The sequence below is a fragment of the Talpa europaea genome (genome assembly GCF_964194135.1).
Source record: "Talpa europaea genome assembly, chromosome: 6".
NCBI classification, from domain to species: domain Eukaryota; kingdom Metazoa; phylum Chordata; class Mammalia; order Eulipotyphla; family Talpidae; genus Talpa; species Talpa europaea.
The window spans coordinates 17,996,701-18,024,193 of NC_140072.1; the positions used below are offsets into that span (position 1 = coordinate 17,996,701).

Below are 27,493 nucleotides of genomic sequence, written 5' to 3' on the forward strand. Positions count from 1 at the left end.
ATCCCTCCCTTAAGGAGTTCTCATTTTAGTTTGGTCTCCCCATGTGGAACCCCACATCAGTAGCTGTATTCCTTTGTCTGTTCCTTCTGTTCATGATTTAAAATACTATTTCAGCTATAGAGAGAAATATTTTACCTGCTTCTCAGTATGGCAGTGAAAGGCTGACCTTTTCATAAGAAACTTTTTGAAACAAAGAAATGTAAGCATACCTACATATAGTTTCCAAATACAAATAAAAAGTTTCTGAAATACAAACATGAGATACTAATAATCCTACCAGGGTAAATAGCAAAAATTGGCTGTGGTGCGCTTAGCATGCCTTTTTCTTGTTGTCTTGGTCTTCCGCTTCATTTTACATGTGAAAGTCCATTGTATTCTTCTGTTAGCCTTCCGCTCCAAGAAATGGGCAGTTTTCTCCTCATGGAATCTATTTAAAAAAATCAAGCCCCTGGTGGCGCAGTGGTTGAGCACTGGGCTGCGAAGCTGCCCGCAGCCTCTGCAGCGCCGGTTTGATCCCCGGCCGCTGGCAAAGGTCCCACCTGGCGCGCAGACCTCTCCTGCCACGCCCGCTGCTCCCCTCAGCAGTGTATTTTGTCAGTCTGTCTGTTCTGCTCCCCGCTCTGGCTCTGGTGAATTCTCTCACCCTTCCGCACTTCTGACTGTACCCCGTGCTTGTATAAATAAATAAATAAATCTTTTTAAAAAATCAAGCTGATTTCAAACCCTATTAATTCATTTCTTGTTGGAGGGACATATTTCACAGCTAATTTATGCAGCACTGTGTTCGATACCCATTGAGCCTTGGTGAATGAGCTGATTCATTCAGTCCTAGTTTATTAGTGTCACCCATTTCTGGAGCATTCTGTAATGTTTCAGTTGGATGGATTACTTCATCTCAAAATAGTGATGCCAAAGTCATCTTATTATTGTCTGAATGTGTTATCTAAAATACCCAGTTTAAAAATAATGTCCAATTTTCAACTCAAAATTACTAGACATGCAAAAAAAGAGGAAAGTGTGACTCTTACTCAAGAAACTGACGCTTGAGTGGAGCCAGATGCTGAATTTAGCACAACAGCCTTTCTAAATATGTTCAAAGAATTAAAATATAATCTCATTTAACAAACTTGTAATCTTAGCAGATCGTATAAACTAAACAATGAAAATAATAGAAATTCCAAAGTTAAAAAATAAGTTGCTGAAATAAAAAGTTACCTGATAGCCTGAACAACTGATTGGAAATGTCAAAAGATTGACTCACTCTGACCTTAGATCAGTAGAACTATTTTTTTTTTAAAGATTTATTTATTTATTTATTTATATAAGCCCTGGGTACATTCAGAAGCGCGGGAGGGTGAGAGAATTCACCAGACCCAGAGCTGAGAGCTGAGAGCAGAGCAGGCAGAAGGACCGAAGTACACTGCTGAAGGGAGCAGCGGGCGGCAGGAAAGGTCTGCGCGCCATGTGGGACCCTCCTCCGGTGGCCGGGGAGCAGCCGGGGATCGAACCGGCACTGCAGAGGCTGCGAGGAGCTTCGCAACCCAGCGCTCAACCGCTGCGCCACCGGGGAGGCCCCATAGGTTGCGTCTTAAGCACTTGCTCCACCAGGGAGGACCAGTAGAACTATCGATCCTACATTGTCAAAAAGTGATTGCCTAAGGAGCTGTAGGACAATGGAACATAAATGGACCCAAGAAAACTTTTGGTTACAATACAAACATCTTGTATTTTGATTTTAGTGGTTGTTTCACAATTACAAACATCTTTATAAAATCATCAAATTATAAATTTTAAATGGGAGCAGTTTAATATTTATAGATTGATAAGATTAAGAAAAAATTACTGGCTTATAAAGAAAAATGATACTCACATTCCTACCTCTTTTTTCTTACCTTAACCCGAGTTTGGCTTAAAAAATGTTTAACTCATTTTGCTGTCTTTTTTCCTCATGCTTCATACTATTTTTTCAGATATTATACTTATATTGCTATTCCTGGCTTATTTTTATTATGTATTGACTTCTTAGTCAGGTGGAAGAAAATTTAATTTTCTTGTGCCACTTTTACCTTTTGTCTTCATTTTTGTTTATTTACTTTTCTCTGCTTTTTACTTATAATGAAACATCACATTTAACATTACTGACTTTGCAAATATTGTTACAGAAAGCCAAGTAGTATGTTCAGTGATTTTCCTTTTGTGAGTTTTCCACACCACATATTTTCTTAACTTTTCTTGTTCTGTAACTTAATTTTCTAATTTTTTAATTACTTTCTATGTTTATTTCTTTTTTTCCTATGTTTATTTCTTAACCGGAAAACCTCCATTAATAGTCTTTCAATGTGATCTTGTACATAGTAAATTCTCTGTCTTTGTAATTTCTTAAAAATACTCTGATTCCTAATGACTAGATAGAGAATTGTTAAAAGTTAATACTTTTTTTTCCCTGTCAGCATTTTGAACATACTCCATTGCCTATTTACCTTTGTGATTTTTGATGAAAAGTTTACTCTCACTCTTGTAGTTGCTAGTGAGATTTTCTATCCATGTAGTCTTGGTACTATGTATTACCTGTCTGAAGAAATTCTTTTCCAGTCTCTTGTTCCTCTGAAGTGAGAATTTATCATTACCCTAGACCGGTCTTGTTTTTCTTCACATCTCTGCTTTTGCTATGCTATTTCCTTTTCTTTTCTTTCTTTTTTTTTTTTTTTTAGAATGAGGGGATACTTAATTTTTTTTTTTAAGATTTATTTATTTATTTATACAAGCACTGGGTACAGTCAGAAGCGCGGGAGGGTGAGAGAATTCACCAGAGCCAGAGCGGGGAGCAGAGCAGGCAGACTGATGAAATACACTGCTGAGGGGAGCAGCGGGCGGCAGGAGAGGTCTGCATGCCATAAGGGACCCTTGCGGGTGGCCGGGGATCAAAACGGCGCTGCAGAGGCCGCGGGCAGCTTTGCAACCCAGCGCTCAACCACTATGCCATCAGGGGAGGTCCCTTAATTTTTTTTTAATAGTTTTTTTTAATTTATTTATTTATACAAGCACTGGGTACAGTCAGCAGTGCGGGAGGGTGAGAGGATTCACCAGAGCAAGAGCAGGGAGCAGAACAGGCAGATAGACGAACTACACTGCTGAGGGGAGCAGCGGGCAGCCAGAGAGGTCTGTGCACCATGTAGGACCCTCACCCAGCGGCCGGGATCAAACTGGCGCTGCAGAGACTGCGGGCAGCTTCGCAACCCAGTGCTCAACTGCTGTGCCACCAGGGGAGGCCCCTCAATTTTTTTTTTAATAGAGGCATGTTATTTATTTGTTTGTTTGTTTGTTTTGTTTATACATGCACTGGGTACAATCAGAAGCGCAGGAGGGTGAGAGAATTCACCAGCCAGAGTGGGGAGCAGAGCAGGCAGAAGGACCGAAGTACACTGCTAAGGGGAGCAGCGGGCGGCAGGAGAGGTCTGCGCGCTGTGTGGGACCCTCCTCTGGTGGCCGGGGAGCAGCCGGGGTTCGAACCGGCGCCACAGAGGCCGCGGGCAGCTTTGCAACCCAGCGCTCAACCGCTGCGCCACCAGGGAGGCCCTCAATTTTTTTTAAGATGTATTTATTTATGCATATAAGAACTGGGGTACAGGCCAGAGGTGTGGGGGGTGAGAGGATTCACAAAGATAGAGTAGGGAGCAGGATTAACTGAAATACACAGCTGAGGGGAGCAGTGGGCTAGTGAGTAGAGGTCTGTTGCGCCATGTGGGTTGCTTCCTGGTTGGCTGGGGATTGAACAAGAACTGCAGAGGCTGCAGATAGCTTCACAGTGCAGTGCTTAACCCCTTGTGCCCCAGGGAGGCCCCTATGCTATTCCCTTTTCTTTAATGTTTTCTTACTTCATTATTTCCTCAACATGGGGTTCAGAATTTTTCGTTTATTTACTGGAAAAACCTTTAATAACCTTACCACATTTTGAAATTCCTTTGAGTTTTCTTATTATTTGGGCTTATCTTTACTATTTACCATATATTGTATTTGTTCTCTACTGATTGAATTTGTGTTTGAGGCTGGGGACCATATTTCCTTATTTTTTTGCTTTTATTTTTCTACACCTATAACTCTGTGTTTGGACACTTCATGTATTTATTTGTTTGAAATAATGAATCTTTAGACTTAGCACTCTTGGGAATATAGGGATAATTTCAGCTCCTCATGAGTGAGATAATTCTGGAATATCAGCTCATTTGTATGCTAAAAGAGCAATCCAAGTTAATCTAGAGTGGGTTTATAATAATTTTCATGAATGTCAAAAATTTGATTGTTGTAATCCAAGTAAATGACTCAAAGTCTGTCTAGATTTGGATATTTGGGGTAATTGGTCAAAACCGTCCCTTTCTCAATGTTCCTTATATTTCCGTTTGTCTTAGAGGTCCTGATTTTAGTCCTATACTGCCAGTTTACCTGAGATAGACTGTTTGATTCTTTAAAAAAATAAACTGATGTCCTGTACAAATTCAGAATCCTTATTTTTCTTAAACCATATTAAGGGATTTAATAAGAAAAGCAAAATATTAGACTTTTCTTTCAGCTACTCTAATAGGCGGATAGAGCATTTGTCTTCACGGTAGACATTGTTATTAAACTCTGGTGTGTATTATATAAAAACATTATTTACAAACATTAAAAGCCTTTTTTTTAAAAGATTTATGTTAGTTATTTATGCATATAAGAGCTGGGGTACAGGCCAGAGGTGGGGGTGGAGTGAGAGGATTCACCAGAGACAGAGTGGGGAACAGAACAGGCAGACAGACTGAAATACACTGGTGAGGGGAGCGACAGGAGAGGTCTGCTATGCTAAGTGGGATAGTTCTCTGGCCAGGGATCAAACTAGTGTTGTAGTGGCTGCCCATAGCTTCATAGTGCTGAGACTTTACCCCTTGTACCACCAGGGAGGCCCTAAAAACCTGTTATTTATGTGAAAGGGTACTTTAGTGCCTCAGGTAACCTTTCAGGCTTAAAGATGTTCTATTCTATGCATGGGCTTCCCCGGCGCCAGTTTGATCCCCGGCCGCCGGGCAAGGGTCCCACATAGCGCACAGACCTCTCCTGCAGCCCGCTGCTCCCCTCAGCAGTGTACTTCGTCCATCTGCCTGTTCTCCCTGCTCTGGCTCTGGTGAATTCTCTCACCCTCCCGTGCTTCTGACTGTACCCAGTGCTTGTATAAATAGATGAATAAATCTTTGGAAAAAAATTAAATTATTAAAAAAAGATGTTCTGTACATATTTACTTTTGTCTATAAAGCACATAAAATACCTGGCTTGTGAAAAACCACATCTTTATAGCCTTTTTTTTAAAAAAAAGATTTATTTAGGCACACAAGAGCTGGAGTACAGGCCAGAGGTGTGGGGGGGCGGTGAAAGGATTCACCAGAGACAGAGTGGGGAACAGAACAGGCAGACTGAATGAAACACACTGCTGAGGGGAGCAGCGGGTGAGTCCAGAGAGGTCTGCTGCTCCATGTGGGTTGCTCCCTGGCCGGCTGGGGGATCGACGTTGTGCTGCAGTGGCTGCGAACAGCTTCATAGGTTGTGTCTTAACCCCTTGCACTACCTGGGAGGCCCCCTTTACAGCCTTTATTCTATTTTACTTTTTAAAGATTTGTTTGTTTATACAAGTACCGGGGTACAGGCCAGATGGGCGGGAGGGTGAGAGAATTCACCAGAGACAGAGTGGGGAACAAAACAGGCGGACTGATGAAATACACTGCTGAGGGGAGCAGCGGACATGACAGGAGAGGTCCGTCGCGCCACGTGGGACCCTCGCCGGCCAGCCGGGATCAGACCGGCCCTGTAGAGGCTGTGGACAGCTTCACAGCACTGCACTGAACCCGCCTGTGCCACCAGGGGAGGCCTTACAGCCTTTAAATTAAGTTGAAATTTTAAAAACTCTTTGGTGGGCACAAATATTCACTTTCATACTGTTTTATAGTCTTAAAAATTTGAAACTAGGGCCTCCCTGGTGGCGCAGCGGATTGGGCACAGCGCTGTGAAGCAGTCCGCAGCCTCTGCAGCACTGGTTCAATTCCCGGCTGCCCAGGGAGAAACCCACAGGGCAGGACAGACCTCTCCTGTCTTGCCCACTGCTCCCCTCAGCAGTGTATTTTGGTCCTTCTGCCTGTTCTGCTCCCTTTCTCTCTCTGGTGAATTCTCTCTCCTTCCCCTGTCTCTGGCCTGTACCCCAGTTCTTATATAAATAAATAAATCTTAAAAAAAAAACACACTTAAAAAATTTGGAACTAAGGTAATGCAGTGTTTTTACCTTTCCCTCTCTCTTTACAACCGATCTCTAAATGCCTTTGTAGGATTTTGATTCTTAAACATTTGGCAACTTTATTTGCTTGGTAATTTTGTTGTATTCCCTTCTTGCCACATATGTGGTTATTTCTTCATATTAGAAACACATATTCCATATATTAGAATATACATCAATAAAAGAAAAAACCTGAATAACTATAATCCTGTATACCCATTGACAATCCCTATGAATACCCTAGTGTATATTCTCATTGAAATAATATTTTGAAATATTTCTGAAACACTGTGATTTTTGCAAATTTATACTAGTCTTTTTTATGACTTTTTATTACATTTAGCTACAATTTTCTAACTATGATGGTTTTACATTTTGCTTGATAGAAAGTGGAGCTGTTCCGAAAAGAAAAGACCCCTTAACGCATACAAGTAATTCACTGCCTCGTTCAAAAACAGTTACGAAAACTGGATCCACAGGTCTTTCAGGCCACCACAGAGCACCTAGTTGCAGTGGTCTATCCATGGTTTCTGGAGTAAGACAGGGACCTGGTTCTGTACCTGCCACTCATAAGGTATTTGTAGACAAAGCTTTAATTGTTGTGTTTTTACAAATGGAGAATTTTCAGCATATTATGCTTGCTTAAGTCTATTGCAATACTTTATAATACCTTACAAAATTGGGAAGTTTCCATTAAGTTAAATGTAATTTTTCACTTTTAAAAATCTTTATTTTATATTTTATAACAACTAAATCCCTGGATAAAATTCTCAGTAACCCACTTCATGCCAAATGTAATTAATAGTCAATGCTAATTTTACCTTGAAGTAAATGTATAATTAAAAACAAAATATTATGTCCTTTTCCCTGTTTTTCAACCTTTATTTTGGGTACTTTAAGGCTAATAACTTAGGCAAATTATAAATGTTTTGACATTAAAATTTTGTGTCCTTAAGAGTACTCCAAAAACAAATAGAACAAATAAACCTTCTACTCCTACAACTGCTGCTCGTAAAAAGAAAGACTTAAAGAATTTCAGGAATGTGGACAGCAATCTTGCTAACCTTATAATGAATGAAATTGTGGACAGGTAAGTTTTCTATCTAAGCTGTCTTATTTTACAGTTTTTATTTTTGAATTTTACTTCTAAATTTATCAGCAATGAAATAGATAATAAATAGATAAATGTCCTTATCTAATTACATACTTAATTTTTATTGTTTACTAACTATAGCTTCAGAGTTAAATAACTACATGAAAATGACTGCATATCATAGAGTTTAGACATATTACCATAACTGAAGCATATTTTTATTGTGAAGTAAACTGAAATTCTGTTTCTTAGTGGAACAGCTGTTAAATTTGATGACATAGCTGGTCAAGAGTTGGCAAAACAAGCATTGCAGGAAATTGTTATTCTTCCTTCTCTGAGACCTGAGGTAAGGATTTTATATTATCATTTTCCTTTATATCATTCACTACTGGATCCACAATAACATAAAGAAATGTTCCAGCTAACTAAAAATCTTCTGTTCAGTGAACAAGACTGACACCAAAACAGAGACACCTTATTAAATGGGAGAGAATATTTTCACACCATACATTTGACAATGGACTGATTGATACCTACAAAGAGGTCATGAAACTCAACAAAAAGAAAACAAATAACCCAATCAAAAAATGGGCAGAAGAATTAAATATGCACTTTTCCAAAGAAGACATACAGATGAGCAAATATGCTCATCATCACATATCAGGGAAATGAAAATCAAAACCATGATTAGTTACCACCTCACACCAGTGAGAATGATCTATACTAAAAATACCAGAAACGTAAATGGTGACAGGGGTGTTCAGAAAAAAATACTCACTTAACTGTTGGTGGAAATGTAGACTGGTGTAGCCTCTCTGGAAAGCAGTGTGGCACAAATACTAATCTTTGAAAAAATTCAAACTATACAGGATAACATAAAAGATCACTTTTCCACCCTCAAAACATACTGCATTTCAGTGTGTATCGCAGTGATCTGTTGAAATTTGTTTCCAAAAAATTTTACAAGGATTTACACTCTTATTCTTAAATTTTTGTAGACTTCTTCCTTATACTGTCTACTTTATCACTGTAATTTTGAATTATTGTGTTTATTTTGTTCTCGTTGCTGAATAATAGTTTCTTCATCTTTGTAGAAAAATGGGACTATTCTCAAATATCCAAATTTCTAATGAAGATGTTATCTTTCATATGCCATCTTGAACATTTACCTTCAAAACATTTTAGAATTTACCCTTATTTTTAAGAAGTGATCTTCTAAAGTCAGTTCTTTATATTTTTGACTTAGAGTCTATTAACTTGATGAACTATTTGCTCCATTATACTATACATCATCTACCTCTCTCCATACCTGTTTCAAAGCTGTAGTTATAGAATCTCTTTATCATCATGTTAGACTTTACTTAGTCTTTCTATTGTTGGATTTTTGGTTTTTTTTTTTTTTTATTCCCTATGCATTTTAAGTCATATGAGCTGCTGCTTATATCTAGATAATCCTTCATAAGTAGACACTTAAATTTTGGCTCCCTCGGCTAAGAATTTTATTGCTGCTTCATCTACACAATGTATTGTGTTCTCTGTGGTCTCCTATTATTGTTTTCAAGATTTAGATCTTTTTTATTCAGTTTGCTATTATTTTGGTGAGCTTTCTAAAGAAACATCTACGTTCAGTATGTCTTATTAAAACCACTCAGCTTTCAGTTTGATCATTGAGGATTGGGTTTTATTTCATTTAGTTTTCTTCTGTTTTTAATTTACTAAGTGTTCTCTTTAGAGCTCTGGGCAGCACTATGTGAGAGGATATTACTGAAAACAGTGATTTTTACATGATAATACTTAAAATATGTGGGAACAATTGTCTCCAAAGCCATATTTATAAACTGAAGTATTTATTTTTAAGTTGTTCACAGGGCTTCGAGCTCCTGCTAGAGGATTGTTACTCTTTGGTCCACCTGGAAATGGGAAAACAATGCTGGTAAGAATTCTTTTTAAATTTGAACGTTCTATATAAAAGTATATAAAAAAAGAAACTGTATTTACATAGTTCCTCAGTCTGTTACATATGATTTCCTTTCCCCTATAATACACTTAAATTTTGAATATGACAAGGAAAATAAAAATCCATGTATGTTATCCTCAGTAGTGTGATTTTAATTTTTATCATTTTCCTAAGTTAAATAATCCAACTTTTGCCTGAGACCTACTTACCTTAATATATTATCTTCCAAGCCCTATTTTATTTACGATCTTAGTTTTATTGATATACTCAGCATATGATAGACTGTTTTTTGTTTTTAAATATTCTTTTACCAAAAATTTTTGTTAAACCCTGAATACCTTTCTCATGCAGAGCTTTTATAGAGTGATGAAATAGAGGAACAGTAACTTTTTCCTTTAGCTGTTTATCTTTCTCTGACTAGTTATTTTTCTGTATCTAGAAAGTGAATAGCACCCTCTTTATTTTTTTTTTAACCACTCCCTTAGGGATAAAAGAATGGAAAGAAGAGCAGCTTTTCCTAGAATCATTACTTATTGCTGAGAAGGAAAGCACAATGACTGCCATTTATTGAGGATTGTGTCATACATTTTTAGAAAATCTTTTCTTATACTTGAATGGATCAAATATTGGTTATTTTTAATTTTAATTTTTATTTTTTTAATTTCTTTGTTTATTTTTTAAGGCAAGATGTTGAACTAATAATATTTGCTTTGTGATTTTTTAAGGCTAAAGCAGTAGCTGCAGAATCAAATGCAACCTTCTTTAATATAAGTGCTGCAAGTTTAACTTCAAAATATGTGAGTGTTCTTTTTAGTGTTGGCCATTGGTACTGTGTTAAATGTTAAACACTTGGTATATAAATGATATTATGGATATCATTCATCATAATAAAAAGTTATGTACATTTGTTAGACTTTTAAGATTAGAATTATGCTGTCAAATACTATATTAGTTTGCTAGAATTGTGTGAAAAAGTACGATAAACTGTCTGACTTAAACTACAGAAATTTATCATCTTACAATTTTGAAGGCTAGAAAGCACAAGATCAAAGTATTGGAAGGGTTCTCAGTTTTGTAAAAGAATTAAAAATAACTGTAAATTGAGACCTCTTTTTCCAGTCACATTTTGCATACTTTGTGAAAGTTTTTAAGTAAAATTATTATTAAAGTAGACTTATCCACATTATACATTTAGTACAGTGGAAAGCCCTTTTTTTGGAAGATAGGAGATAGTAGGGTTCCCCCCAAAATTTTATGTAATGAGCTAGCCTTAAGAAATTGTCACTAGGGCCTCCCCTGGTGGCATAGTGGTTGAGCGCTGGGCTGCGAGGATGCCTGCAGCCTCTGCAGCGCCAGGTTCGTTCCCTGACCTCCGGCGAGGGTCCCACAAAAAAAAAAAAAAGAAATTGTCACTAAAGTCTTATTTCATGTACAAAGTGTTGATGTCATAAGAGATGATCTCTTGGATTACTTCCAACTAAGAATATTTGGTTAGATGGATGTAAATTTTGGGCTGTTCATTTGTTTGAAATTTTTTATTAAAAGAATAGATGCCACCTAGAGGACAGATGTGTTTTTACAGTAGATTACCACAAACGACATGATCCTTTTATTTGTTTTGGTTCATAGAATGGTTTTAATGTAAGTCTCAGCTCCTGGGAATATCTCAAAGGGTGACCATAGATCTCTGCGGCTGCTTAGAAATATATTAATATTTAGGGCCTCCCTGGTGGCGCAGGCGGTTGAGTGCCGCACTGTGAAGCTGTCTGTAGCCTCTGTAGCACAGGTTCGATCCCTGCCAGCCAGCGAGAATCCACGTGGGGTGGCAGCCCTCTCCTGTCTCGCCTGCTGCTCCCCTCAGCAGTGTATTTCGTCATTCTGCTTGTTCTGTTCCCTGCTCTGTCTTCAGTGAATCCTTCTCACCCTCCTGCGCATCTGGCCTATATCCCGGTTCTTGTATAAAAAAAATAAATAAATCTTTAAAAAAAAAAGGAAATATATTAATATTTACTGACAGTGATAATTATGAAAATGAGTTTTCAAGGTGTTATTAATAGAGTACACTTTCTTTAGGACAATACTTTACAGTTTATTTGCTTCTAAAAATGTACCCTGCAACCTAACAATTACAGAACATGTGTAGTGTAGTATATATTTGTTTTCCCCAGTCTACCCTCTTCTCACTAGTTATACCCCTGACTAATAACTATTCCTAAGTTTTAGGAAAACCAGGTGAAGTAAAACAAATGTATTTAATTTTTTTCAAGTACTTAAACTATGTTAAATAGTAATCTATATTCTGAATTTATAAAGGACAATTTTCTAACATACCTCTTCCATCCTTACTCCAAGTCTTCGGTTGTTGCCAAGAAAGAAAGTTAAATTCCTAGATTCTAGGCTTTCAATCATTAAATTTAAAAAGCTATAATAATGTTTTGTATGTATTATAATCCATTGTATATATAATGCCTTGTTTTAGGTGGGAGAAGGAGAGAAACTGGTGAGAGCTCTTTTTGCTGTGGCTCGAGAACTTCAACCTTCTATAATTTTTATAGGTAAGAACATGTTTTCCAACTAAGTTAGTTGAACATTTGTGAAATTCCTCTCCTAGTATGAGAGCTTTGATAGGAAAGATAATCCAAACGGAAATAAGTTGTTTGTTTTTTAAGATTTATTTTTTATTTTTCTATTTATGCATACAAGAACAGAGGTGCAGGGGGTGAGTGGATTCACCAGAGACAGAGTGGGGAGCAGAACAGGCAGATACACTGAAATACACTGCCGAGGGGAGCAGTGGGCAAGATGGGAGAGGTCTGCTGCGCCTTGTGGGTTACCTCCCTGGCCAGGGATCACACTCATGCCTCAGTGGCTGGCTTAGCTTGATAAGCATTGAGACTTTCACCCCTTCATCACCAGGGAGCCCCCCCAAAGGGAAAAGTTTTAAAGAAATACAAAGTTAAAGACTAATGAATTGAGTGGAACCCAGTATATTAGTAACTTGTGTTGTAAATTAGGTTAATCTAAGCTGACTCATATAGTTTGGCTTTTAATTAAAGACATATCCTTGTATTTGCTCTAGATGAAGTTGATAGCCTTTTGTGTGAAAGAAGAGAAGGCGAACACGATGCTAGTAGACGTCTGAAAACTGAGTTTCTAATAGAATTTGATGGTGTAAGTGTGTTGATTATGTTTTTTTTTTTTTTAAATAGAGGCATGCTTTTATTTATTTATTTGTTTGTTTTTGTTTATACATGCACTGGGTACAGTCAGAGGCACGGGAGGGTGGGAGAATTCACCAGAGCCAGAGCGGGGAGCAGAGCAGGCAGAAGGACCGAAGTACACTGCTGAGGGGAGCAGCGGGTGGCAGGAGAGGTCTGCGCGCCATGTGGGACCCTCCTCCGGTGGCCGGGGAGCAGCCGGGGATCGAACTGGCGCTGCAGAGGCCGCGGGCAGCTTCGCAACCCAGCGCTCTACCGCTGTGCCACTGGGGAGGCCCTGATTATGTTTTTAACATGGTAACATTTAAACATTCTGTTAAATGACCCAAACTAAAATTATGTATATCATTATTATATTTTTCTTTGTTACTACTTTAACAGTATTAAACAAAATTTTTTGGGCTACAGGTACAGTCGGCTGGAGATGACAGAGTGCTTGTAATGGGTGCAACTAATAGGCCACAAGAGCTTGATGAGGCTGTTCTCAGGTAAGGGAGATTATGTAGAAACATATTACAGATATATGTACTTATGTATTCATCTCCCATATTTCTTACTTCCATCACTCTCAGTTTTAAGACTTAAATTCCTTTCCTCACTATATTATCTGGTCTTTTATTACCAACTAGATAAAGATTTTGAGAATAGGATTTGTTTCATATCAGAAAACTAATCTTCATTTAAGGCTTTAGGAAAATTGCTTATTTCTTCTGGCTTGGATGAAATTATTTTAAAAATATAAAATTGATTCTGACCCTTTTTACTGGACTTCATAAGAAGCAGAATTCATGGCAAATGTGTTTTCTGTTTTTGTGTGTTTGAACACATTTATTCTTTTCATAATTGGGAAGATGGTTTGACTTAGAATAAAATTCTTGGTCCTCCCTCTTTTCCTGAGGAATTGATAGCGTTGCCTTCTTGTTTCTCGGATTGAATATTGCAACATAAAAGTCTTGAAGCCAGCCTGCCATATTCACATTTATGAATTAATTTGATAGTTTTTCTCTTTCCTGGATGCATGTCTCAACCATTAAAATCTAATTACTCAAAAAATATGTTGATTTATCTGTATTTTTCTTGGGATTTAATGTTCATTTAAATGAATTTGGAATATCCTTTGTTTTGGATAACTTTTTTTTTGAAGATTTATTTATTTTTGTATACAAGAACTGGGGTTACAGGCCAGAGGTGTGGAGGGTTCACCAGAGACAGAGTGGGGAACAGAACAGGTGGACTGACTGAAATACACTGCTGAGGGGAGCAGCAGGCAAGTCAGAAGAGTTCTGCTGTGCCATGTGGGCTGCTCCCTGGCTGGCCGGGGATCGAACTCATGCTGCATTGATTGCAGAGAGCTTCATAGGTTGCGTCTTAACCCCTTGCGCCACCAGGGAGGCCCTGGATAACTTATTTTGAATAATATCTTTTTAACTTTTCCTAATTACTTTTTTTTTGGTTTGTTTTTCGTTCACATTCAGTGTATACCCCTTTTCTTCCATATGTGTGACTTCCTTTGTAACCCTTGTCAGCCTTTTATTTGCGCCAAGTTGTTTTCCTTATTTCTTACAGATTTAGTGTCTAATCTCCTTGTTGTTTCTAATTTTCTAACTTGTTTCTAACTAGAAAAAAACTTGTTTCTGTTATTTTGTATATGTGCTATTCTCATAAGTGTGAGGTGGTATTTCATTGTGATTTTGATTTGTATTTCCCTCACTATAAGTGATGATCATTTTTTTCATGTGCCTTTTGGCCATCTATGTCTTCTTTGGAGACGTGCCTGTTTAGTTCTTCTGCCCATTTTTTTATTTGATCCTTTGTTATCGGAATTTTGTAGATACTGGATATCAGCCCCTTGTCAGATGTATGGCTACAAATATTTTCTCCCATTCAGTAGGTTGATAGTTTCCTTGTGATAGCTTCTTCCATTGTGCAGAAGCTTTTTAGTTTGATGTAGTCCCGGTTTGCTCATATTCTCTTTTGTTTCTCTTGCTATTGGAGAATTCACAAAGACATCACTGAAACCTATGTCTTAAAGTATTTTGCCTGTTTTCTTCAATATATTTTATGATTTTAGATCTTAACATTTAAGTCTTTTTATCCTTTTTGAGTTTATTTTTGCATGTGCTGTCTAGGCAGCCCTTGTTCATACATTTTAGTTTTATAAATGTAACTATCTGTTCATGAAGTTTATATTTCCATTTCTTTTGTCCATGTTGCTTTTAATTGTTTTCAGTTTCAAGAAGGCAGTAGATATTTCTATTCCACCTCTTATATCTTAGGTTTTATGTCAAGATATTTTATTTTAAAGATTGGTTGCTATTAAAAACATACACATACACAAGTGGTTAATTTAATTCTGATAATATTGAATTAAGCATTTGTAAATACTGTGTGACTATTAACTAGAGTTTGCAATGGACTCTTTATTGATGAGTACTAAGATGTATTTAAATGTCTTGATTACTGTTTTTAAAACTTTTTATTATTTGCTCTATGAATTGAGTTATCTTTAAATTTAAAACTGAAGTTGTTTGAAATCTTTTCTTAGGCGTTTCATCAAGCGAGTATATGTGTCTTTGCCAAATGAGGAGGTATGTATCTATGTGTGAATTTTTTAAAATTTATTTATGCATATAAGAACAGGGGTACAGGCCAGAGGCGTGGGGAGTGAGAGGATTCACCAGAGCAGAGTGGGGAACAGAACAGGTAGACTGACTGAAATATACTGCTGAGGGGAACAGCAGGCAAGACAGGCGAGGTCTGCTATGCCATCTGGGTAGCTCCCTGGCAGGCCAGGGATTGAACTGGTGCTGTTGAGGCTGCAGATAGCTTCATAGTGCTCTGCTTAACCCCTTGCGCCACCAGGGAGACCCTGTGTGAATTTTTTTTTTTTTATAAGCAAAACCAAGAAATACCATCTTGACAGTATTGAGTCTCCAAGCCACAGTACAACCACATTGAAAAGCAATTTGACAGTTCCTTAAAAAGTTAAACATGAGCTTACTAAACATGCCTAAGAATCTATGCAACAGAAATGAAAATATGTCCACATGAAGATATGTATAAGAACATTTATAGCAGCATTTTAAATAATAACCTAAACTGTACGGAATCTAAAATATTTATCTGTTTAATGGATGAACAAATGTGGTATATCTTTAATGGAATATTAAAACAATAAAAGGAATGAGCTATTTAAATATGCTATATATATGAATGTACCTTGAAAAACATTATATTAAAAATACCAGATGTGAATTATTACATAGAAGAGGCAAATTTTTAGAAATATAAAGCATACCAGTGATTTCCTAAGGCTAGGGGTGGGTGTTGGGATAAACTGCAAAGAAAGTTATGAGCAAACTTTTGGGGCAGTGATAGAAATGTTTTTAAACTTGATTATGGTAATGGTTGCACAAGGCAGTTTGCTAAAAGTCAGTGCATTTTATACTTTCAGTAGGTGAAAGTCATGTTATAGGAATTCATACTTCTCTTAATTAATTGTTAGGGCATCCCTTTAGGCATAGGGGTTAATTAATTGTTAATTGTTGGGGCCTCCCCTTTGGCATAGGGGTTAAGTCTCATCACTATCACTGCTAGAGCCTGAGTTCAATTCCTTGACCAGGGAGCTAATGCATGGCTCAGCCGACCTGCTGTTTTGCCCTTTGCGCCCTTAGCAGTGTATTTCAGCAAATCCACCTGTTCTGTAGAGGTGGATCCCACTTTTTCTATGGTGAGTCTTCTCACCTCCCTGCACCTCTCACCTATATGCCAGTTCTTCTATGCAAAAAAACAAACAAATAAATAAATAATAAAGCTATGACCTCTTAAAAATAATGGAAAAAAAATTGATTTTCTAGCTCAGACCCTTTAATATCCTTGGTAGTAACAGCAGCTACTTCTTAGTTTTATTTGGAGTATCTTTAATTCTCTCAAACTCTATAAAGATAGTAATTTTAAATCCATTTATAAGGCAGGAATGAGATTCTAAGAGGTGAAGCGATAAAAAGATGATTCAACTCATAAATGAGAGTTAGAATTTGAACCTGCTTCCTGGATATTGTATTACACTAATTCTCAGGACTGAAATATTTAATATTTCTTTTCAGACAAGACTACTCTTACTTAAAAATTTGTTGTGTAAACAAGGAAGCCCACTGACCCAAAAAGAACTAGCACAGCTTGCTAGGTGAGTGCTTTGATGGTGATATTACAACTTTTAAAAAAAAAAAAATTCTTTTTGTTTTGTTTAAAGTAAACTTAAAAAATGAGTGATTCATTATCAGAAAGCATTTATTGTCTCATCCTCTATTTCCTTTACTTTTTTTCTTACTGCTTATCTTACGTATTTCTAGATTCTCTATAACATTTGACTCAAATATCTAATGATGGCACTTTATTCTTTGTATAAATTTATTGAAACTTGTAAATGATATTAAAGTTATATTAAATATTTAAAATATCTGTGCCACACCAACATAGATGCCTTCATATAAGCTTGTTCTTTTGCATTATATATAATTTTTCAGCTTTTACATTTAAAACTTTTATGGGCAGTATGTTTAAGTAGAAATTGAATGTAGGCGATACACTCAAGAATTTTAGTCACTGAAAAAATATCTCATAAAATTGTAAAAAATAATCAACAATATGTGAGTAGCTAGTAATTTTATAAGAGTTCCCAAATACCAATGAGAAAAGAAAATTTAATATTTGGAAATGTTGAGCTCCTCCTTTATCATTCCAATAAAGAAATCTGCTGATAATAATTGGTCTCTAGTTATGTAGCATGGTACGTGATAAGTAAATGCTTTTTTCACTCTTTTATTTCCCTCTTCCCCTTTGCCTCCCTAGTTCTTAGTTCTCTTTGATAATCTGTTGGCTGCCCAGGACTCTCCACTGTGGCATCCTATTCAGGTGTGCCTCTTTTTTCCCAATGTCTTCTACCCCAGATCCTTCCTTTACCCTGTCTGTCCTACATTTAAATGAATATACCTTGATTTGCCCTCATTCCATCAAGGCAGTGTTCTTTGTCAAGATAAACACTTGTTGACTTAAAATTACCGTGGTTATATGTCAGTGTTCACCAATGGCTAATAGATGTTAGCTTTTCAGGCGACATATTTACAATTTACAGGATCCTCCTGGAGAGAGAGTATGCCTTAATGTAGATGAATGATTTTAATGATGAAAATTTGAGGCATTATTAGGAACCAGTAGACTGTTTGTGTTTTAACAGGTGGACATTTTCATGTCCTCAAAATCAAATCACATAGATGTCTAATTAATAACAAAGACATACTAGGTTTTACCCTCTTATTATATGGAGGTTTTAAATCTGCAAACATGAAAATAATTTGCGGTTTCTTCCTTGCCATTCTCAGAATGACTGATGGATACTCAGGAAGTGATCTAACAGCTTTGGCAAAAGATGCAGCTCTGGGTCCTATCCGAGGTCAGTATACCAGGGGTTGAAATAGAGTTATTTATTACACCACTTTAGAAGTTGTATACCACGTTAAGAAGTCCCCTGTGAGAGATCTTTTTTAATAGTTTGAAAACCATAATGCCCTGTCATTGGAAACAACATAAAATAGTTTCTAACATTAAAATCAGCATCCTTTTCTGGAAAGGGCCTTTGTCATATATTTTAGGCTTCTGGGCCACATATGCTCTCTATTGCGTATTTTTTTTCCTGCTGCTTTTTTTTTTTTTTTTTTTTTTAAGATTGATTGATTTATTTATACAAGCACTGGGTACAGTCAGAAGCGCGGGAGGGTGAGAGGATTCACCAGAGCCAGAGCGGAGAGCAGAACAGGCAGAGTGACGAAATACACTGCTGAGGGGAGCAGCGGGCATGGCAGGAGAGGTCTGTCGTGCCATGTGGGACCCTCGCAGGTGGCCGGGTATCATACTGGTGCTACAGAGGCTTCGGGCAGCTTTGCAACCCAGCGCTCAACTGCTGTGCCACCGGGGAGGCCCGCCTGCTGCTTTTTTTAAACAAAAATACAGGTACACAAAACCATTTATTGCTCATAGATCATATAAAGACAGTCCATGAGTCAGTTTGGACCATAACCCCTTTTCTAGACAATAGGTTTCATTTATTGTTAGTAGGTAACCAGCAAAAGCAAATTTTTTTTTTTTTTAATTAATTTTTAAGGCCTCCCGGTGGCACAGCAGTTGAGCGCTGGGTTGCGAAGCTGCCCGCAGCCTCTGAAGCGCCGGATCGATCCCCGGCTGCTCCCCGGCCACCAGAGGAGGGTCCCGCATGGCGCATAGACCTCTCCTGCTGCCCGCTGCTTCCCTCAGCGGTGTGCTTTGGTCCTTCTGCTGCTCTGCTCCCTGCTCTGACTCTGGTGAATTCTCTCACCCTCCCGTGCTTCTGACTGTACCCAGTGCTTGTATAAATAAATAAATAATAAATAAATAAATCTTTAAAAAAAAAAAACTCTGGAAGAGGTTTAAAAAAATTAATTTTTATTTATTTATACATATAAGAGCTGGGGTGTAGGCCAGAGGTATGTGTGGGGGTGGGGTGGGGGCAGTGGTTAGAGGATTTACCAGAGACAGAGAGGGGAGCAGAACAGGTGGATTGACTGAAGTACACAGCAGGCGAGATAAGAGAGGTCTGCCATGCCATGTGGGTTAGCTCCCTGGGGGGAGGAGCAAACTCATGCTGCAGTGGCTACTGATAGCTTCATAGTGAAAAGCAAAATTTTTTAAGCAAGTAAAAATGAATAAAATAGAAAATATCTTATTTTTTGATTTTTCATTTCAGTGTTCACTTGAAATTGTGTTTAAAGGAAGTTTTTGTTTTTGTTGTTACATGTTAACTTTTGGAGAATTGTAGCAAAGTACTCATTACTATTTTGATTTAAGGTAATTTGTTGTTTCTGAAATGCCACGACTAATTTTTATGTTGGGTTAGATTAAACAGTCTATGGTATTACTTTGTAGTAGATGTTTATAGTAACTATCCATAGTGGGTGGATGATACACCCTCAGAATACTAACCATAATAATAAAATAAAACATGGAACATGTAACTTCCAGAACACATCTCTTACAGTGGAATAGGCTACTGGTTAAAGAACTGCTGCAGAGATATGAAATCTTGTTCTGGGAGTGAACTCAAATAGTAGCAACTGCTATATGAGTCTCATGTATTTTCAGCTATTATTCTGAAACAGACAAACATTGTTAGGTTAAACAAAAACCAATGCCTTTTATAAAAAGCACTCTCATTTTGAAAAATATGTTCTTTGGCAATACACAAAGAAATGAATCCCTCTGAGTTATTCCTAAGAAGAAATATCCCTAGCATTCATAAATTGTGCCTTAATATTATGTGTTTCTTTCTTTAAATACAAATTAATTATACTGAAGATGTGCCTTGGTTTTGTTGTCCATCAATTTAAACTTCAAAACCTTTTTTTTTCCCCCTAAGTGGCTTACTTTTGTATTTTACAGAACTGAAACCGGAACAAGTGAAGAATATGTCTGCCAGTGAGGTATAATGTTTCACAATTTTTTTTTTTTTTAAATAGAGGCATGTTTTATTTATTTATTTGTTTGTTTTGTTTATACAAGCACTGGGTACAGTCAGAAGTGCGGGAGGGCGAGAGAATTCACCAGAGCCAGAGCGGGGAGCAGAGCAGGCAGAAGGACCGAAGTACACTGCTGAGGGGAGCAGCGGGCGGCAGGAGAGGTCTGCGCGCCATGTGGGACCCTCCTCCGGTGGCCGGGGAGCAGCTGGGGATCGAACCGGTGCCACAGAGGCCGTGGGCAGCTTCGCAACCCAGCGCTCAACTGCTGCGCCACGGGGGAGGCCCCACAATTTTTTTTTTTTTTTTTTTGGCATCGAAGACCTGGGGTGTAGGCTAGAGGTGTGGGGGGTGAGAGGATTCACCAAAGACAGTGGGGAGCAGAATAGGCAGATACACTGAAATATACTGCTGAGGGGAGCAGTGGGAGGTCTGCTGTACCATATGTGGATTAGCTCTCCCTGGCTGGGTGTGGAACTCAGGTCTATAGCTGTGATAGTGCTGAGATTTATCCCCTAGGCCACCGGGAAAACCTGCATTTATTTATTTATTTTTAAAGAGTTATGTATTTATTTATGCAAGCACTGGGTATAGTCAGAAGCGCGGGAGGGTGAGAGGATTCACCAGAACCAGAGCGTGGAACAGAACAGGCAGATTGAAATTCACTGTTGAGGGGAGCAGTAGGCGAGACAGGCGAGGTCTGCTGCACCATGTGGATCAGCTCCCAGACCGGGGCTTGAACTCTTGTTGCAGTGCCTTCAGATAACTTCATAGTGCTGAGACTTAACCTGCCTTACTAGGGAGGTCCCTGTTTTGTCTTTTTTTTTTTTTTTTTAATATGACTTTTTTTTTTTTTTAAAGATTTATTTATTTATTTATACAAGCATTGGGCACAGTCAGAAGCTTGGGAGGGTGAGAGAATTCACCAGAGACAGAGTAGGGATCAGAACAGGCAGACTGACGAAGTACACTGCTGAGGGGAGCAGCGGGCGGCAGGAGAGGTCTGCGCGCCATGTGGGACCCTCACCCGGCAGCTGGGGATCGAACCAGCGCGGCAGAGGCTGTGGGCAGCTTCGCAACCCAGTACTCAACCACTGCGCCACCGGGGAGGCCCCCTTTTTTTTTTTTTTTTGTGGGACCCTCGCCGGTGGCCGGGGAGTGAACTGGCACTGCAGAGGCTGTGGGCAGCCTTCAACCCAGTGCTCAACCACTGTGCCACCCGGGGATGCCCTCTTTTGTCTTTTTAATGAGAAAACATTTTGATTTAAAATGTTCACATTGGGCCTGCCTGGTGGCCTAGGGGTTAAGTCTCAGCACTATCACACTTTCACCTCCGTGGCCTGAATTCAGTCCCCAGCAAGGGCCAGGTTGTTAACCCACATGTGACACAGTAGACCTCTCCTGTCTTGCCCTTGCTCCCCTTAGCTCAGTGTTTTTCTGTAAATCTGCCGGACGTGCTCTCTACTCTGTCTCTGGTGAATCCTCTCACCCTCTGCACCTCTGGCCTTACACCGCAGTTCTTCTATGCAAAAATAAATCAATAAAATAAAATGTTTTAAAAATAAATAAAATGTTGACATCTAAGAAACTAAACATGTAATACATTAATAAGGCATTTTTGTAAAGTTCTTATGTAACAAACTATGTAAGATGATTGGCATGATTTTCTAAGACTATCTCTATATATAACATTAATAAAAAAGAGCATCATTGCATCTGTCAGTCCATTATTGGGTTAACTACTGTATGTGTTCATTATTTTCATTGTCTTTTTTTTTAATTTAGATGAGAAATATTCGATTAGCTGACTTCACTGAATCCTTGAAAAAGATAAAACGCAGTGTGAGCCCTCAAACTTTAGAAGCATACATACGTTGGAACAAGGACTTTGGAGATACTACTGTTTAAGAAAATGCCTTTGTAAGCCTGAAGAACATTTTGCTTTCCAAAAGAACACCATCTTCAAAGAATAGTTATCAGCCACAGAATCCAGCCTAAGTTTACAGGACTTCTCAGAGTCTTCAATATTTGTGCACCCCAAAAGATGAACCAGAAAAAAAATTTTGAATAAAAATATAATGCAAATGGAATATCTTGTATTTAAAGGCTTCTTGCCTTGATGATCATGATTACCCCAATGGGCACTGGTAGAGTACATCAAAAATTATTTCTGGTCTTCTTTACCAATATAATCATAATGTAAATAATAATCTGTATATTGTGTTGGCAGATGAACGTATTCAGAGACAGTAAACGGTAGAAGACACAAGAGCCTTTGGTTGTTTGTCTTCTCATGTCTTAAGTAGTAACTTTTCTTTGCTTCCTTTCCTACTGTTCTCTTTCCTACAGGTGATTGAAATGCCAAACACTGTTCAGTTTGTTTTTTTCCTTTCTTTTTACAAATTCAGTGTGCCAAATGAAACTTTTTTTCTATGTAACAGTAATATCAAAAGGTATTTGAGGGTTTTTTTCTTCATAAACCTACAGATTTTAAATAGTTATGTTCTTTTTATTTTCTATTTTTCTATTACTTTACTGCCAAACAATTTAGAAAGCAATATGATGGCTACAAAACTACTCTAGTAAAATAGAAGATTTGAGTTTCTGTGTCATACAATATGTCGATCAATCCTCTTGTGACCTGCAGTATATTTTTTTTTTCTAATATATTTGTCTATTGTAGACTGTTAACTTATTCCTAGTGAAATTTATTTTGGACTAGAATTACTTTGATATTTAATAAAGACAGCTTTAAATGCTGTAAAAGTGGTTCCATTGCAAGAGAAGGGAAGTACTGGGAGCTAAGATGTTTCTAATTTATTGCTTATTACTTTCTTACTGTTTACAGGATAATTATAAGCCAGTGAAACTACCATCTTTTATTCTCAATAATTATTAATCCCTTCAAATGAAACTTTAAAATTACTGTTTTTATACATTGCATATTTTATAGGTTTTTTTGTGCTCACTTTGTTAACTAAAAAGTTTTAGTCTATTAATCTTCCTTTCGTTCCCCCAAAATGTACAGTAATTCTGTTTCTTGTTTGTAAAACTATGCCTGGGTTTTTATTGTAAAAATGTCATTGTAGGAAGTAGAGATGCATATCATGGCCTTTTAAATATTGTAATAAAGGCAAATAGATATTTGCCCTTAGTTTACTGGTTAAAAGTTTGTTTACAGAAATTTTCTTTGGTGCTGAAATGATGTCATATAAAATATCACATGTGGAAGGAATAATTTTATAATACTAACAAAAATTTTTCATTGAGGAAAAATATCTTTAATTTTTGAGAGGATACATTAAAATTAAAAGCTTGGCCCTAGTACATAAGAATTTTAAATGAAAACTTTCTTCTTAATTTCATTCTTGCCCTTGTTAGCAATTTATCTAAATAGAGAAAATAATACTTCTTAAATCATAAGTTGTTTGTATTTATAAATTAAGTCTTGTATCTTCTAATCATGATTTTAGAACTCCCTGGAAAATGAAAAATGAACAGTAAGATAAAAAGAAAAAATAAATTTTGAGCCAGAACCTTGCATATTTTGGGTCATAAGTAGTATCTTTTTAAATTCTCAAAGCATCAAATAAAATGTTTAATTAAAATGATGGTGGCAGATAAACATGATGACAAGAATCAGAAACATACCAAATTAAAACATTTTTTAATAAACCTCAAATTTATGTATTTAAAATCATTTTATCAGCAGTAACTCATCATAATTTAATTATCATGCAGTAATTTAGAAGCTCACTATTTTTGGGAAAGATATTAAAGCTCTTAAAATCTAAAGATTTTAATCTTTAGATTAAGATCACAAATATCTTAAATGTTAAAAGATACAAAAAAAGTTAATGTTATAAGCGTAAGTCAAGGAATTATATTACTATTTGAAATATTCATTATGTATAGAAGTTATTTTCATGATTAAGTCTGAAGTTAAGCTTGGTTCTGAAGAACTATTTTCTATGACTTACTATGATCAGGTTTTATTTTAAGCTGTTTTTTTCAAGAATGACCATGAAAATAGGATAGTTATAGTAAGTGGGATCTGGTCTTTTTAAATAAAGATAGAAGTTGCGAGGTTTTCCAAATTAATGTTAGACATAGATTGTGACCTTTTAGATTTTGTTGAGCTCTGTGTCTTATTCTTAAAAGGTAATGCTTACACATTGAAACGTTAGTGTGTTCCTTGTGCTAAATGGCAGAGTTTTGTAAACTAAATTAAAACTTAATCAATGTACTGGACTTTGAGCCAAGGGAAAGAATCAGTACTCTCTCTCCAGATAACTTCAGAGCTTATTCTAACAGTCTACTCATTGGGATTATTCAATTTCTGACTTGCAAAAATACACTTTGGGAAGAATTGGAGGTAAAACAGACACTACAATTCTAATTTAAGTAAATATATAGTAACCTTTGTTTATAGTGTAAAATTCTTTATATTTTATACAAAAACATTCTTTTGGTAGAAAGAACCATTTACAGTTTTGGGACTCTGAGTCAAAGGATTTTCCTTTAAATGCTTGTCTCAATTTTAATCTGGTCTTTTGTACTTTTCTTCAGAAGAAATGAATTAAAAGATTCAGCTGCATGAAGTGGGTTTTTATCGTAATGGATTGAAAATAAATGATAAACTTATTTTGCCTTTAGATTCTTTTATTTAAAACTTTGAGATTTCAGTGGTTGCAGTTTGGTAATGAGGTAGCTTGTGTTGGACTAATTCTTGCTAATAATTATAAACACTAAACAAAATATAAAAAGCAATGATTAGAAGACCCTAGAAAATAATCAAAAACAGGCAGAAGTTACACAAAACCATATACTAGAAGAGATCCACATGAGCTACTTTCTACCCTAGATGCAATTTCCAGCTTGTGTACTGTGCTTCGAACTAGAATTCAAGCAGAATGTGATAGCCTTCCTGGGCTGAGGAGTCACTGGGGACGTCTCCAATCACTGGAAATTAGAAAGAAAATCTTGGAAAGGAAAGAGCTTCGGAGATATAAACCCCAAAGTCTGCTTTTAAATTCCTTTCAAATCCTTGGTGGATTCCAAACCTGCCTCTCTGCTGTGTGACAAGTCAGAGGTACTTTGCAAAAAGCAGTGATTGAAATCTAAGGAACTGATTAGAGATGTCAGCTGCTGGGGAACAGATTGAAATTCCTCCAAGAGGGGTTTAATAGACACTTGAGGTTTCCCATTAAAACCCAAAAAGGAGGCCTCCCTGGTGGCGCAAAGGGTTAGGTCTCAGCACTATGAACTATTAGCAGCCACTGCTGCATGAGTTTGGTCCCCTGCAGTGAGCTAACTAACCCACGTGGTGCAACAGACTTCTGCTCTCTGCCCTCTGCTCCCCCTAGCAGCATGTTTCAGTAGATCTGCCTGTTCTGCTCCCCGCTCTGGTGAATCCTCTCAATCCCCACATTTCTGCCCTACACCCCAGTTCTATGCATAAATAAATCTTTTTGAAAAACAACTTTTAAAATGTTAAATAATTTACCAGGAGAGAAAAGATGATAGATGCTAAAACTGTGCTGCAGAATTGAGGTTACCTGAAGGGGAGGAAGGATGGGGTGGGAACAGAGGAGGAAGGGTGCACAATAGTCTGCGGTAATCGGTACTTGCATGGTGGGGGTGGAGTGATGACATACATCTGAGTGTGAACCTTTTCCCCTAAATCATCCAGTGTTGTGAACCAATATTACCTCAATTAAGGGGGGTGGGGAGGTGGTGGATGAGCAGATTAGGATTTTTAGTAGAGAAATAGAAACTAAAAACCATATGGAAAGTCTGGTAGTAATAAAAATCTGAAATGAAACATAGTCTCTGAAATTTAAAATTTATGTATAAAAAATATAAACTTATATAGCCACAGAGAGGTGATTTAATACAAACCAAATTCGGCAGAGGGAAAAAGGTTGTGGGGTAAGGTTCAGAGGAAACCAAGTACCTCCTTCCAACAGTCTTCCCGCAATAGTTACACAGGAGGCACTTAATTCCTTAGCTATCGGGCTATTACAACATGTGTGAAAATAATAGGTTAAACTGAGTTAGACACTGCAAGCCTCTCACAGGCAATAGTAGGAACATCACAAAGCCAAGTTCCAGATGCCATCCAAGAGCCAACCTTGCAGGGAGGCCTTTCTAAGGATAGTGGCCTCAGGCTTGCTGTTTTAACTCTTCTGCATGATGGTCCAGAGCAGGGTTCATAATGGGCAGAGGGGACATATGGTATCCCAAAGTCTTGTCAGAGGGGTTATGAGGACAGTTTGATATGGGGTGTTAAGGACAGTGAAGAAGTTATTCACATGGTGGTTAGGAGCAACCTGGAATGAGCAATAATAAATGCTTAAGCAAAGGAGAGTATATGGGAGAAAGGAGTCAGCAAATATGGTAGATTGGTTACCTATAAGAAACATGATCAAATAAGTCAATACATTAACCATAGTGTAAGCACATACCTCACCTCAAAGAAAAGGGTGAATACAGAAAGGGGAAAACTAAGATTCATTTTCATTTATTTATGCATACAAGAACTGGGGTGTAGACCAGAGGTGTGTGTGTGTGTGACAGCGAACGAGAGAGAGAGAGGACTCACCAGAAACTGAGTGGGGAGCAGAACAGGCAGATACACTGAAATACACTGCTGAGGGGAGTGCAGTGGGTGAGACAGGAGAGATCTGCTGAGCCATGTGGGGTCAGCTCCCTAGCCGGGGATTGAACTCATGCTGCAGTGGCCACGGATAGCTTGCTAGCACTGAGATTTTAACCCCTGAGCCCCCAGGCCCATGGTGGGGAGGAGGGGGAAATTAATTAATGAAGACCATGGGGTCAGGCTGGAATTGGGTTTGAGTATTCATGATTTAAAATAAACATGTAAATATGTGAATACACTGTCTATGTGTGTATATCTATATCTATTACTTTCTCTAGTTCTCTCTACTGAGAAGGGCTTGGAATAGTTATATCCCTAAACTAATGAGCACATGTGGCACCCATATCTTACCTCCAAATTCTCCACTCTAATCTGCACAAGCTGTTTCATTTTACATTAGTGGGGTTTTTTTGTTTTGTTTTGTTTTAACTGGAGCTGCGCTCTTCCTGGAAGTCCCCTTGGGCGGCCCTAACAAAAATACAATAGGTTGTTGGCTTAAGCTACACAAATTTACTTTCAGTTTTGGAGGGTGGAAAATCCAAGATTAAGTTGGCCCATTTGGTTTCTGGTGAAAGATCCCGTTGACTTTCAAAAGGCAACCTTGCTGTGTCCTCACAGGTAGAGAGCAAGTTTTCTACATCATTTCTGTAAGAAAAATGATTTTATAGCTAGTTTAGGTATCATTTTAGGAAACAGAACACAATACTCTCTAATTAATCGGTCTAATTAAA

General features: G+C 37.5%; 1 protein-coding gene across 5 annotated transcripts in view; it reads left to right on the forward strand.

The window, feature by feature from the left end:
- SPAST (spastin) overlaps positions 1-22,086 on the forward strand; it is a gene marked incomplete at its 5' end in the record, with an annotated part of 39,991 nt that extends 17,905 nt beyond the window's left edge. For 4 of the 5 annotated variants that reach the window (XM_084235836.1, XM_084235838.1, XM_084235837.1 and 1 more), the window contains 13 exons: positions 6,676-6,863; positions 7,246-7,379; positions 7,635-7,728; positions 9,241-9,315; positions 10,065-10,136; positions 11,819-11,894; positions 12,419-12,510; positions 12,966-13,045; positions 15,103-15,145; positions 16,664-16,743; positions 17,939-18,009; positions 20,028-20,068; positions 21,887-22,086. In XM_084235836.1, the coding sequence (XP_084091962.1) occupies positions 6,676-6,863; positions 7,246-7,379; positions 7,635-7,728; positions 9,241-9,315; positions 10,065-10,136; positions 11,819-11,894; positions 12,419-12,510; positions 12,966-13,045; positions 15,103-15,145; positions 16,664-16,743; positions 17,939-18,009; positions 20,028-20,068; positions 21,887-22,009 (1,169 nt within the window). In that variant the 3' untranslated portion in view covers positions 22,010-22,086. Of the gene's footprint in view, positions 1-6,675; positions 6,864-7,245; positions 7,380-7,634; positions 7,729-9,240; positions 9,316-10,064; positions 10,137-11,818; positions 11,895-12,418; positions 12,511-12,965; positions 13,046-15,102; positions 15,146-16,663; positions 16,744-17,938; positions 18,010-20,027; positions 21,087-21,886 lie in introns of those variants that run through there. The other variant, XM_084235840.1, reaches the window with a different exon arrangement.
- Positions 22,087-27,493: the final 5,407 nt, after the last annotated feature.